This window comes from Myxocyprinus asiaticus, chromosome 7 (genome assembly GCF_019703515.2).
Source record: "Myxocyprinus asiaticus isolate MX2 ecotype Aquarium Trade chromosome 7, UBuf_Myxa_2, whole genome shotgun sequence".
Classification (NCBI taxonomy): domain Eukaryota; kingdom Metazoa; phylum Chordata; class Actinopteri; order Cypriniformes; family Catostomidae; genus Myxocyprinus; species Myxocyprinus asiaticus.
Window position 1 is genome coordinate 36,689,959 of NC_059350.1, and position 15,713 is coordinate 36,705,671.

The 15,713-nt window shown below is 36.4% G+C and overlaps 1 protein-coding gene across 1 annotated transcript in view; it reads left to right on the top strand.

The window, feature by feature from the left end:
- LOC127443353 (receptor-type tyrosine-protein phosphatase delta-like) overlaps positions 1–15,713 on the top strand; it is a 97,804-nt gene that overhangs the window by 42,068 nt on the left and 40,023 nt on the right. The window contains exons 5-8 of the mRNA XM_051701853.1: positions 5,534–5,671; positions 11,314–11,459; positions 11,673–11,814; positions 12,251–12,436. Coding sequence (XP_051557813.1) covers positions 5,584–5,671; positions 11,314–11,459; positions 11,673–11,814; positions 12,251–12,436 — 562 coding nt within the window. The 5' untranslated portion in view covers positions 5,534–5,583. The remainder of the gene's footprint in view (positions 1–5,533; positions 5,672–11,313; positions 11,460–11,672; positions 11,815–12,250; positions 12,437–15,713) is intronic.

Below are 15,713 nucleotides of genomic sequence, written 5' to 3' on the forward strand. Positions count from 1 at the left end.
TCTTATATAACCACTGTAATTACAATGTTCTATACTGAAGCACAGAAACACATACAAATGCAGACACTACACTAATGCACAAACAAATCACAACTTTACCATCCGCATGAATAAATGGATTTTGCTCAGTAATGGAGAGAATTCCTGTGAGATTAGTACTGTACAGCATTAATAGTACAGCTGTAGTATTTATTGCATTGAAGATCCATCTATTGTTAATAAGATCCATTATAAACTGCTGCTCACTGACTCTTAGAGCACAGATTGTTTTAATGGTTAAAAATGACACCATTCAGCAAAATAAGAGCATGTGGTGATTGGTGAACTCAGTCAAGGTTTGAGAGGAACTTTCTTCATTATCGTCAGTACAGTATATTCTGATCGCGAGAGATGCTTTAATTGTAGTCATTACAAATCCTGCATCATTCTGGACCCATTTTTAACCTGTAGTACAGGGGACGTGGTTTAAAATAAACAAATTAGTTTCCCAATTTAACCCAAAAATGAAAATTCTGTCATAATTTATTTACTCACCCTCATGTTGTTCAAAACCTGATGGACTTTCTTTATTCTGTGAAACAATAATGAAGAGTTATTTTACAGGATGTTCACACATGTTTTTATACAACAAAAGTGAATTGGGATGATTTATTGTCATACAATTTGTCATATTTCTTAAGGTAAGTTATTTATTCATATTTAACTTGAAATCATATAATAAATGGGGATGTATTATTCCCTCTTAGGCTTTAAAAACTTGTGAATGACATGAAAAATTATTGAAATTTTAAACATCAATAATTATTAAATATATCCAAATAGTTCAAATATGTCTCTCTTTTTGGTCAACATTAGTCTTGGTCCATTTTACATTTACACTGTTGTTTTTCGAACCCACCCAACCTGAATAATTAATATTATATTATATTATATTATATTATATTATATTATATTATATTATATTATATTATATTATATTATATTATATTATAGAGGAAGCGGGCGTCTCCTTCTCTGTGTCATTAACACTGCGTGTATAAACCTGCAACAACCAAGAACATTTGCCATTACTCAATTGTTGAATTAAAGTGCAACTGGAGCTTTTTGCATTCACTATCAAAATCCTTTTTTATATTTTCGCAGGAGTTTGGCACGAACCTTCGCAGATGGTGCATGGATCAGAGCGCATTAAAAGCACAATGAAACACACAAATGCACTGCTCATGGCATTTATATTTGCTCAAAATTCCCTTATTTGCACAATTAAAAATGATAGAAATTTGAAGTTCGCAATAATTGTGGTTATCTCAAATCAAGGGCGTAGGTCTGCTTTGAAAGTTGGTAGGGACATATTGGACAGAGGCAGGAGACAACCCTAGGATTATCATTTAAAAAATGGAAATGGTACGTGGAAGTAAGTCTGGTAATATCAAAATATTAATAATAAAATAAACATTATTCCCTCATAGTGATGGGATGGGACTAAAACCCATAGTCCCATGATGGATGGGCCCTACTCATCACAACCCACCACACATAATCCCTCTAATCACAAACATAATAATACAAGTTTAAATCTCTTACGATTTGCATCAGTTTTGTCCAATATGTTGTCAGATAGTTTCATTTGCCCCTTGACATAACTCAACTTACCAGGACCACTTTTAATCATACTTATTTTTAACATATAGGTCATATTTCTATGAAGTGAATATCTTCCGATACCGATCGGTAGCCAATCGATCAGAGCATACCTAATATTACTTTAGCCTCTGCCTCATTTCCCCTTGCCTAGAGAGCAACTTTTGTGGAAACTGGCTCATCTTACCCAACTCTCCCCTACTTGAAATTGTCTTGAAATTAGACTTCACTGTTGACATGCTGTTAGCCCCTAAGGCAAGTCAGTCCAGTCTTTGGCCATCTTTGGAATGCTCCCGGGCAGCTAATTTCTATGTATACAAGTGGCATAAAAGTACAGCTCCTATCTAATTGAATGGGGAAAGACCGGTGAAAAATGTGGGAAAAAATCTCCAAAACAGTTGGTCAAGATTGCGATCCAAGAACATATTAAAAATCAGCAGTTTAATGTGACAACAAGGGTGTCATAAATTGTGCCTCTTTAGTTTAGATCACACTAAATAATGCAAATTTTCAGGCTGGACCAGTTAATGTGCATTCGCGTTCTCGAGTTGACTGACAAGGCAATTTCTGTATCTAAATGGTTATTGGCTCTTTTACCTGTAAGGCGGGACTTCCTTTTCTACATCCGCCATAGTGGGCATTCCAAATTCTCCCATTCATTTTAAAACAAGTGGTCCGTCTCGGGCTAAACAGTCTTTGCTAATTATAACCTTACTGCAGGCTAATTGTGTCAGTGCACATTAACATGAATGTTGACTTTGTAATAAATATAAATGATTTGACTCATTGCATTTTTTAATTAGTAATTAAGATGCAGATTTGTTTAGTCAGCAGCTGCTTCTCTCTCTCCCTCTCTCACTCTCTCTCTCTCTCTCTCTCTCTCTCTCTCCCAAATACACACTTTACACATACTTAACTTGCTGTCTGCTTTCTTTCATAGTGTCTGTAATGTTTTCTCTCTCTCTTTGTCTCTCTCAAATGCAGTCAGACATAGCCACAAAGCTTAGCTATCGACTTTTGGCACAAATGGAGCTGAGGCAGGAAATATCAAGTTATCATAATGATCTCTGTTCTTTCTAGATTAGGCAGGGTAGCATATGGCTCTAACACAGGGTAGAGGAAAATAATACACACACACACACACACACACACACATTTATCTAAATGAGGGGATTACTGTAGACTATAGACTTATATTGTGTGGTGGTGGCATAGTGGGCTAAAGCACATAACTGGTAATCAGAAGGTTGCTGGTTCAATCCCCTCAGCCACCACCATTGTGTCTTTGAGCAAGGCACTTAACTCCAGGTTGCTCCAGGGGGATTGTCCCTGTAATAATTATACTGTAATTTGCTTTGGATAAAAGCGTCTGATAAATGTAAATATTGTTTTTATGTAAAGCTAATTATAATTACTAGGCTAACCCTAACCCTAACTTTTGTCTTCCGGTTTATTCCATTTTTTTTTTTTTTTTTTTTAAATGCAAGAATGGCCCTGCAATGGGGGATTTTGTCAGATTTAACAAATTTCATCCCTGCACTAAAGCTACAGTCACACACACACACACACACACACACACACACACACACACTTGTGGAGTGTTTTTCAAATGAGGCAGATGGTGTGTGTGTGTGTGTGTGTGTGTGTGTGTGTGTGTGTGTGTGTGTGTGTGTGTGTGTGTGTGTGTGTCTAGTGATTCGAAGGGTTTCAGTTTTACATGAGTCAGAGATCAGATTGACCTATTTCCTCCACAGTAGGCTCCTGACTCGGGGAAACACACACACACACATTTGGGGTTTGTATGTGCCACTATTGCCCTCCTCAGTTCTGCGTTCCCTTCATCATCATGAATCCCTACAGGAAGTGACATGTGTGGTCTTTTCTCTCTCTGCAAGGTAAAAGCGAAGGAAGCCTGTGGAGGAATTAAATATGGATAGGAGACAGGGGAGGCAGCACGCATGAGGGGGTCTGCAACCACTCTCTCTCTCTCCTAATGATGTGATGCTATGTGACAAGAACGGTGCTCATGGGGGCAGAGTTACCATAGCAATTCCCAACCACCCCCCCAACCATTCCCCCCTCTGTGGCAATCTCCCATGCACAGCATCCATATTTAATGCAACTTTTACTTAGTGCAGTTCTACTGCCCACCCAACCCAACTTTCTGTTTCTCGTTCTCTTTCTTATACTTTCAAAAGTATGATTAAACATTTATGGGCCGGATGTTGTAATTATTGTGTTGATGGTAAAGTTTTATGCCACCTAGAGAGAGAGAGAGGCCTTGCACAGCTGTCATGTTTTATCATATATATATATATATATATATATATATATATATATATATATATATATATATATATATATATATATATATATATTCCATGCTGTTTTTCATGCTTTTGCTTGTAACCTGAATTCTGTATAACTTCTTTCCTGAAACCAGGACAGATTTTATTATTTTAACTATTTTTTATTCTTCCAACTATTAGCATTTTTTTATTTGGGTTTTTTTTTTTTTTTACCTCCCAAAAACTTTTCCATCTAACTCATAACTTTGCTAAAAAAGTGTGTGCTGATTATTTTAAAGACATGCCTTAAAATGCATGGCTTTATTGCTTAGAAGTATGTTATAGTACTAATGTTAATGACCATTACTGGTGGTATTCACTAATGTTAATTAAAGGAATAGTACACTCAAAAATTGTAATTCTGTCATCATTTACTCACTCATATGTCATTCCAAACATGCATGGTTTTATTTTCCTATTTGAACACAAAAGGGGATGTCCACAAATGTCTGTGGAATGAAAGTGAATGAGGACAGAAACTGTGATGTTCCAGAAATGAATGAATGTTTAAATAATAATAATAAAATGTCCATGCAATTTGCACTATATTCCAACATCCAGAAACCATATTATAGCTTTGTGTGTGCAGAACAGTTTGAAATTAAAAATTGTATTTGCTAAAAATCTTCCCCTCTGCTGTAGCTCTCAGATCTCATTTGTATACTGTAAAAAGTGGTAAACTACAATTGTTTCCTTAAGAAGATATTTCTATAATATATAAATATATTTCTAACCCTAAAAAAATAATTTTTGGTGTAATCTAATGTATTCAGGTTGATTCAGTGATGTTAAATTATATTTTTGACTTGAATAAAACCAGTTAATTTAGATGCTACACATGTGGTAACATAAATTAACTGGTTTGATTCAGTTCAAAGATGTTATTTAATTTGACTGAATTTGCCAGAAAAATAAGTTATACAAATAACCTAAGTAATTCTTAAAGGTTAGATCGAGTAGAAATAGATCCTTGAGATAACAATTGCAGGTTATTACTTTTTCAATGTACATGTTATTACTTCACAATGTCACAAGACATACGAAAACCAGTGACGTTGGATGTCAAAGATGTCAAACCTGGCGCAACTTATCTGAATGTGCCATATCTGAATATACCTGAATGTGAATTAGATTTGAGAGCCACGGCAAAAGGGAAGATTCACAAATCTTGGAATATAGCACAAAAGTCGTATGGACTACTTTTATGGTGCCCGTTCACTTTCGTTGACAAAACTTTCGTGAACTTTCTGCAAAAGAACTTATTTTGGGCTCCACAGAATAAAGAAACTATCCCTTTAAGGCAAGCAAGACTACTCTTTGCATCTGTGCCTTTAAATTTCAGGAACAGTAAAGGCCATATGTTAAATGATATGTTTAAGAATTGATTGACCACTCAGTAATTTGTTATCTGATCCTCAGAGAGAGCCTTACACAGAGAGCACTAATTGATTATGTGATCGACTGAGTAGCTGCACATGTCTTGTGCTGCTGTCCCTACACATGTGACTGACAGATATGGTTGCTTGTTCACTTGTGTATTTTAGGTTATGAGTGCACTAACAGCTTGGTGATCCACAGACAAGCCAATGAGAGAATGGCCAGAGGTCACATGATCTACAGAAGCACCTATCAGCCGGTAATACTGATTTTACTGGGCATACTCCAGCTGGCGCATACACAAAGTAAGTAACATACAGACATCAAACACATCTGTGAAAACACATTCTAATTTTAATGCATCAAATTACTGCATTGCTGTTACAATTAGCCTATAGAAGCAAATTGGTATTGGTAATAATTCAGTGTTACTTGTGGTTTGTATGCATTTTTTGGGTAACACTTTACAATAAGGTTCCATTAGTTAACATTAGTTAACAACATTAGTTAACATGAACTAACAATGAACAATACTTTTACTGCATTTATTAATCTTAGTTCATGTTAATTTCAACATATTCTGGTAAATTTTTACATCAAAATTTGTGTTTGTTAACATTAGTTAATGCAGTATGAACTAACATGAACTAACAATGAACAGTTGTATTTTTATTAACTAACATTAACAAAGATGAATAAATGCTGTAAAAAAATATAAATATTGTTAATTATTTGTTCATGATACCTTATGCATTAACTAATGTTAACATGACATTTTAAATGTAGCCCATATCTGATACTGGTCTGAACAGCCAACATTCTTAAACTGACTCGCATGCGTATAACACTCCCTGAGCATGCCTATATGAACCCCGGCATGTTCATCATTATAATATGAATAATGAATTAAGTTGCAATTCAAACTGTAATTACCTGTTTTAAATTGGATTGGATGCTTAATACCTATACTGTATATCTAATAATATGTCAGCAAGTGATGGAGAAAGACCGTCTTAATGGATAAATGGATAAATTTGCCTTCGTATGGTGAAATTTTATTATCATTGAAGCTCAAGAGTGTAATATGATTTATGAACAAAACTTTAATGTATGAATTACTTTCAAGTACATTATAGGGTTATGCTTATTTCTAATATATCATTTATGTTGAATACATTAATTATGACTCTGGAGCGAGTCATTGTGAAGGAGAAATGTGGAATTATTTTAAATTTGTTGAGCAGAAAAGTGCTTTAGAAAGTAACTTAAAAGTAAAGTAATGGGTATTGTGATTAATTTTTCAATTAAGTAATTAGTAAAGTAATCTGATTACAATGTTAGAGAAATAACTAGTAATTTGTAGTGGATTACTATTTTAAAGTAATTTACCCAACTCTGCTTGTCACTTTGTTGCATCATGCCTGTTTATGGCACAGTATTATGAACTATATTACTTGGCAGTAGAATTGTTTATTTTGATTATTAATATTAATAAATCTAGATATTTATCATACATTCATTTCTATGATTTTACCACAGCCTCTTGTGGCTTATTGCTTTAATACATAGTAGTAAGTATGTAAATAAAAAATAAGGTTTCTGAACATGCTAAGTAATTTCATACTGCTAAAGCGGTTTGATGGATTAAGTACTATCCTCCATTTGTGTCTTTGCACGAAATGTTCAGATCAGCTTTTAAAAGACAGCTGTGGCCTTCACTAAATACGTAAAGAAATGACGTCAACATTTAATACATGGATTTTTATCTTTTCATTTGACGACCATGATATAATGGTAAAGAAGACAATCAGGCCAGCATTCTCTTGCTCTCTACTAGTAAAGACTAAAGAGACCATTGTTTTTTTAGGTGTCAAGAGCATAAATGCAGATCAAATCATTCATGGTCCTGGGATGATGTTTATTGTTCTTTCTGTGCTCTTATCAGAACGCTTGTAATTGTATTTTATAGTAACAGTAGAGAGGGCTTGCTTTTGTGTAAACGTCATCTGTGCCTATATGTGAACATTCGGATTAAAGCGTTTTGAATTAAAGCATGTAAAATGAAGATGAAGAGATTTCATTGCACATCATCTGAGGTGATAACCCGAACATATATTCACCCACACACACATCTTGTGCTGGCTTAACCTGAGCTAACTTTTGGTTGGTTAAACATGCCATTATTTCAGAGCTGTTTGTCAGTGGGTTATAGGGAAGATTAATATACAGGAGAGTGACATCATCCACAGATCCTGTGGATTAGACAGAGTAAATGAGGCAACCGCTGCATACTGCGTCATTTACACTGATTATCTGCACTTATCCTTATCTACTGTACAAGGGTCAATTTACTCCATCTTTTGTATTAACTCCAAAGCACTTTTAATGCAACATACACAACCTGGTTTCAAATGGGTCTTATGCTTTATTTTTAAGTCAAAGTCAGGTCATATTGTCATTCTCCACATTGCCGAACAATTGAACAAAACAAAATATAGTAATTATTAGGGCTGTCGATTTAACAAGTTAATTCAATGTGATTAATTATCTAAAAAATAATGCGTTAAAAAAATGTACGCAATTAATCATGTCCCTGTACCGTAAAAAGGGATATTCCTTAAATCTGAGCAGTTTAAGCTTGTAGTACCACCTGTTTTGGTGGTACATTGACGTGTCCTTAAACATAATTTATAATTATATTTATTTATCACACATTATACATTTGCACATATACAGTGAAATTCTTTTTTTTCACATATCCCAGCTAAGCTGGGGTCAGAGTGCAGGTTCAGCCATGATGCGGCACCCCTGGAGCAGATAGGGTCAAGGGCCTTGCTCAAGGGCCCAACAGTGGCATCTTGGAAGTGCTGGGGCTTGAACCCCCAAACTCCAGAGCCTTAACCACTGAGCCACCACAGCCCCCTGGCCAACAAGCCCTTATAATAGATCTCGGACTGATTGACAAATTCAGTTGCAAAATGGATTGCTATGAACTGTAGGCCAATGATTGGCTTATGTTCAATAATATGTAAATAAACAATATATTGGATTCTAAAGCCACTTTTTGTATTGTCTTCTTCACTTGTGTGCCAAAATAATGTAATGCATTTTAATTATCTGTATTATTGTTTTTATAATATATATTTTAGTTATAATTTAAATAGAACTATAATTATTTAATCATTATATATGGAATTATTATTATTTGAGGGGTTTTCTCAGCAAATATTTATGTATTAATTGCAATTAATTCAATTAATTAATCAGCATAATTAATTCTATTAAAAATTGTAATCAATTGACAGCCCTAGTAATTATTTATAGTGTGCCTATACTTTAAAGAGGCGTTCACTCAGGACTCATTATTGTGTTGTAAAAAAATAAATATATATATATTGTTTGAAATTAATGTACATTTTACAGTGTCTTAAAGGGCATTACTTGCATGGCACTGAAAAAAAACAGCCTGATGCATGTGTACATAGACCAACAGTTTTAAAAGAAATTACACAGACAAAACACAAGAACGCATTCTGTTCTTCGAAAATCGAACTTGCACATTCAAGTCTGCTTTCCTATTAGAACAGAATAGAATATAACAGAATAGAATTGAATACACATGCCCTAGGTCTCTGCGGTCAGGGTTGGGGAGTAACGAGTAACGGGAATACATATTTAAAATACAAAATATAAGTAACTGTATTCCACTACAGTTACAATTTAAATCATTGGTATTTAGAATACAGTTACATTCAAAAAGTATTTTGATTACTGAAGAGATTACTTTGCATTTTATTGTCATTTGTTTCATTTAATATTTAGTCCTTTCAGATGTTTTTACATATAAATGATGTGATCCAAAGTCAAATTTGAACAGCAGTGAAACAGTTTCTTATGAAATGTTACATTCGATCATATTTTTTATCAAGAAAATTCCTGTTGGATCATAATTTCTTTTTTCTAGTAAGTCCTTTGATATTAGGGCAAAAATCGTATTCTTGATAATAATTTTTGTATTGTTTTCTGTAAAAATATCTAAAAATCCTTAAAACATGATCAATTAGATTTATCTTGTTTTAGAAACAACACTGCATAAGATATTTAGGTTTTTCAGAGAATGTATTTTTAACATGTGTATTTTGTCTTACTGTACTGGCAGAGTTTTTATAGTCAAAACAAGTGAAAAAAATCTACCAGTGCTGAAGAAGTAATCCAAAGTATTTAGAATACGTTACTGACCTTGAGTAATCTAATGAAATACGTTACAAATGACCTTTTAAAGCATGTATTCTGTAATCTGTAGTGGAATACATTTCAAAAGTAACCCTCCCAACCCTGTCTGCGGTAACGCGCTCAACAAGCCACGTGATAAGATGCGTGGATTGACGGTCTCAGATGCAGAGGCAACTGAGATTCGTACTCCACTACCCGGATTGAGGCAAGTCACTACACCACCACAAGGACTTAGAGTGCATTGGGAATTGGACATTCCAAATTGGGGAGAAAAAAAAAAAAAATGAATACACTGTAGAAATTGTGTTGTTAAGTAACCTCAAAATACGCTTTTTGTGGTAAAATCTAAATTAACTAGTTTAATTTGGTTTAACTGGTTTAACTTGACAAAAGTAAAAAGTAATTTTTATAGATTAGATTAAGTAGAAATACATCCTTGAGGGTACCTGTGGCAGGGCAGAGGGCAGGGCCGGGTCGTGATTCCGCACACCCGGCCCCTAATAAGGCTGATTAAGCCCGAAAGGGATAAGGCCGACCGGAGACGGCAGTGTGTCAGAGAGAGAGTTATGGACAGCTGTCTGACACCTGTGTGTGTTTGTGTCTTTTGGTTTAAGTTCATTATTAAAATATTATTTATATTGTTTAGCCGGTTCTCGCCTCCTCCTTTCCATTGATGTGTTACACTGGTGCCGAAATCCGGGAAGGAGGAGGGATGCGCCGTAGTAAAGTCCTCGCCACTACCATCCACCCCAATGGAGCAGCCGCGGCCATCCGCCAGGGGACGGAGGAGCCCGGCCGCCTGAGAGCGGAGGAACGGCTGCCGACCGCGAGAGGGTGGAGGAGTGGCCAAGGACCAAGCTATGGCGTATCAGAGAACCGGTGAGTAAAATTTTTTTACATTTTTTTTCTCGTCTTACTCTCTCTCCTCTGTCACTCCCACTGCCGCTCCGCATTGGCCTTTCCCTCTCTTTTTAAATATTATTTATATTACCTTAAGTTGGTACCGGCACCGTTACGGTGTGTATGTACCATGTTTTTCTGTTATTATTTCCCTCCACTTGTCCCCTCCCTCATCCAGGTAGGCGGGGATGACCTGCCGGCAGACGGGTCATCCTCAGCCTTATTAGTACGGTGAGCGCCACCCCCCCCCCCCCCCCCCAGGGAAAGGCCTGTACGGCCTGAGAGAACGAGGGAGGAATGTGGCAGGGCGGAGGGTGGGGCCGGGTGTGCGGAATCACTCACCGTACTAATAAGGCTGATTAAGCCCGAGAGGGATAAGGCCGACCGGAGACGGCAGTGTGTTCATTATTAAAATATTATTTATATTGTTAAGCCGGTTCTCGCCTCCTCCTTTCCACTGATGTGTTACAGCACCAAATGCATGTTACCACTGTTTTCGGTGCAGAGTAGAATAGAATAGAATAGAATAGAATAGAATAGAATAGAATAGAATATTTATTGCCATATGGCCTGGACCAGCGTTATTTTTTCTGCAACTTGTTTTACAAAAATGGTATCACTTTTGTGCTAGCTTAAAGCTCACATTTTGTGAAGTTCAAAGCTGTAACCTTTCAGTTCCCCATCCTCAAGTCACGTTGCCCCTAAAGGTGAAAAAGTTAAATAATTCTTGTGTTTCTCCCAGTCAAGAGTTAATTAGACTAACCATCAATCTCTTATCCTAACCATTAATCTCTCTCTCTCTTTTTCTTTTCAGCTCCTCCTCGGTTCACACGGACACCCACTGATCAAACAGGAGTGCAGGGGGGTGTGGCCTCCTTTGTATGCCAGGCCACAGGAGATCCACAACCCAAAATCACATGGAGTAGAAAAGGCAAAAAAGTCATCAACCAGAGATTTGAGGTATACACACGCCACACACTGAGCACAAACTGTACAGACAGCTAACTAACACATTCACTGCAAGGTTGTAACACTACTAAAGTGAGATTCTCAAAATACACTCCCTGAAACACTCACACAGTTGTCACCGCTAAATAGATTCCATACATACAGTAAACACACACAAGCTTTTCATAGACTCACTGACACATTTCTCTCTCTCTACATCTGTAGGTAATAGAGTTTGAGGATGGCTCAGGGTCTGTATTGCGGGTGCAGCCACTGCGGACCCCCCGAGATGAGGCAATGTATGAATGTGTGGCATCTAATGAAGCAGGAGAGATCAGTGCATCCACGCGCCTCACTGTTCTCCGTGGTGGGTACAGGTCCAGCTGAGAGCTTCTCCAAAACTTTACTTGAGCCGTGCTACATTTCTCTAATTCATTCAATTTTGATACACAATTCCAAAGCAGAGTTATTGGCATTAGTGGAAATCATTTTTAGGGATGTATCAATATAGAAAATCAGGCTGATTCCAGACAGATTCCACAAAGACTATTCTAAAATAGGCCTCCAATATTGACTAATGCCAATGATTTTGAAAAAAATCACTAATACTGGCTGATACCAATATGGTCACTGATAAATTGTGAATCCCTAGTTATTTTGTAGTTTATGGTCTCTATTACTAGTATAAAATATCTATAGACATTGGCACTAAAATGAAGTAAAGTGGCGAAGTGTTTTATGCGGTGGGGTGGGATACAGTATGCATAAATTAGAGGATGCTTGTTTGTATTTGTGTATTTCAGAGGACCAGCTCCCCGCTGGTTTCCCGTCTATAGATATGGGTCCTCAGCTGAAGGTTGTGGAGCGTTCTCTCACTGCCACCATGCTGTGTGCAGCCAGCGGAACACCTGACCCAGAGATCACCTGGTTTAAAGATTTCCTCCCCATAGATACACACACTCACGGACGGATCAAACAGTTACGCTCAGGTGTGTGTGCGCACTGAGACATTCACACAATCTCAGTGCTCTTATTTTTGTAATTCATGTAAAGATATCTTGTAATATCCTCACACACACACACAGGTTTACTTCGCTGTTTAATGGGAACATACCATCTTTTGTTTTATATGAAACGAATGGTCCAGGTTCAATACAAGTTAAGCTCAATCAACAGCATTTGTGGCATAATGTTGATTACCACAAGAAACAATTTAGACTCCTCCCTCATTTATATATAAAAATAAAAAAGAGCAAAAATTGTAGTTACAGCAAAGCACTTTCAATGGAAGTGAATGGAGCCAGTGCATAAACATTAACATTAGGGCTGGGTATTGATACAGTTGTCCCAATTCGATTACATTTTGGTCACATCTTAGCTTTTAAAAACGAACAAATCCATGTACAGTATTCAATCAATAAATATGTTTATTGTTCAATAACATAATTTGTACTATTTACATTGATTTGTTGGACACGTGTTAAAAAGCGGTACTGTCTCTTTAAGAAAGACGGCATTTCTGTAACCAGCATCTGTAAATGAGCGCATGTTAACGAGAGAGATTTGAACGGCTTTATCTGTCTTACACGCGATTTGAATTTAATGTTTTTTTTTTGTTTGTTTTTTTTTTTTTTATCAACAACTGACTGTATAGAATAGAAAGGGTATTAATAGAGACATTATTCAATGACAAATTGTTCTCGTGGATTTCGTCTTTGGACACATACACGGAACAACTTTTACTTTCAAGATGCACTGAAGGAGTCTCACTGTTGAGTCCTCCACTACTATACTAAACAATCACTGGTACGTGAAATCTAAACATTTGCCAGCCAGTTGCCAATGTACATTTTAGTCGTATAGTGCGAAATTTAGTTGCTAATGCAAGCGATTCCCTCTCATTGTAGTGGAGGGATGCTCATAGAGTAAAAGATCAATCTTGGGATTTAAGTATCGACATCGAGATTGTTCAAACAAAGATGGCTATGTATGGAAAATCAATATTTTTACCCACCTCAAATTAAACATTTAATGTTTCAAAAGTATAGCCACAAGATGTAAATATTACACATGTTAACATGATTTTAGTGTGATAAAATCTCTTACTAACCTTATTTGAGTAAATATATATGCAATATTACAACTGTGTTGTAACACTTTAATGGTTATAACTTTACACAGATATGGTTAGTAAGCGATTTCATCACACTAAAGTCATGTTAACGTATAATGTTTATGTCTTGTGGCTTTACATTTGAAACTGTGTTCTAGACTTTATAGACTGGCCCCATTCATGTCCATTGTATCCACAATTTATCCTTTTTTCAGAATAAAGGAGGGGTTAGTCTAAAATATTTTTGTGGAAATCAACTGATGATTGAGCTTAACTTTTATTAATCCCGGAACATTCCTTTAAGTTAATTATAATTATTATAATTTAAACCTAACGCTTAACCTAAAAGAATATCTTTTGCATTTTAACAATTTAAAAAACTGTTTTTGCTTTATTTATTAATACATTTTTCAGTTGAGGATATCATCAAATGTGTCAAAGGGAGGTTTTGTCAGATTTTGCACACTTCTGGGGACAATTCTATCCCCAAACTACAGCTTAGTACACGCACGCAGGTGCGCACACACACACACACACTGTTTTCTGTGTGAGAATCTTAAGTGATAAATGTGCTGTTTCTCTTTCTGTGTTTGAATCTACAGAGTCCTTTGGTAAGTGTGTTATTCTAAGGCACAACACACACACACACTAAAGCACCAAACACACAAAAATATCATTATTATAGGTAAAGAGCATGATACATACTGTATATATTGTATTTCCCCAAATAATATAATCACCTACTCTCACACATACAGAATAGATTGTGTTAACACACAGAAGTCACGTAGATCCTCCTTTACCTGAGCGCTGCCCCTCTAACGTGTGGTACTGAGCCTCTCGCTTCCACTCTCACTTACGTTTTTTGGCTCCCTCCTTCTCTGGCTCACTCTTTCACTTGTCCAAATGCTCACTGCCCTCGGCATTGGATTTCCTGCATCACTACCCCCTCCTTACTCTTTCAAATCTCTCTCTCTCTCTCTTTATTACTCACTCTTTCTCTCTCTTTGTTGCCTAGATAGGTTTGAATGTCCTAATGCTGAATGTTTCAATGGCTTTTCACCCAAATCCGTGGCCTCTTTGGCTTTCCTCTCTCTCTGGGCATGAGTCTGCTTGTTTTAAGTCTCCGTGTCTTGTTCGATGCTAAACTGGATTCAATTTTGCAAGGATTTAGTTTTAACTGGAAATGAGTTCTGTAAAGGACTCTTTTTATGATCAGACAGATGATCGACTTTCTTAGAAAACAGAGTTTTCATCTCTTATTAACCTAACTTACACTTTGCACTTAAGACATGGAGAGTCTCCCTCCTCCCTTCTTTCTCTATCTTGCTGTTTCTTTTTTTCTAATCTCAATTTTTCTCCCTCTATATCTCTGGCTACGTTCACACAGTAGCAGAATACAGTTGTTAGACCTGTTTTAGAGCGCTAAATACGGTTACTTTCTAACACAGTTTGCTTATGAACCAGAGTGACAACCACATAATTAAACCAACTGCCTGACATTTTTCAGGACTCACGTGCGAATTTTGAGTGTGAGAGTTCAGTTTGCATGTGCTGTGTGAACGGAACCGCAGTGGACAACTAGTTGTCTGTCATGTCATACAATGTGATATCCACTCTCTTCTGCACACACACTGCTTGTCTCATGTGTATATTGCGTTTTTTCATGTGGGCTTCTGATAACTCAGAGAGCTGTATTTCATCCAAAAATGTTCTAATTAAGTCATTGCCTTTCCACCAAAGCTGCTCTTCCAAGGTTTGTTGTTAGGGTGTAAAAAAAAAAAAAAAAAAACATTTATAAAGCATTCGAAGCCGCTGTCATTTAATTAAGATTTAACAGATGAACTCACGCCTCGTTTGGATTTTCAATTATGAAAAGACTTTCTAGTGTTATTATGGATTATTACTATCTTTGATATTTACTTCAGTCACTGTTACTATGGTTACAGCCGTTATTCACGGCTATCGTGAAAACTGAAAAGGGGATTGGTTACTCATTCATAAAGACAGTATTCAAGTTGCTCCTGTAAGTTGTTGTGTGAATGACAAATGGAGAGTCACACCTGTTAGTAAATGCGGTTTTTAGTCCCAAACACTGACTGTGTGAACGTAGCCTCTGTTTATTTTCTCTATTTCTGAATCTCTCTTTCTGT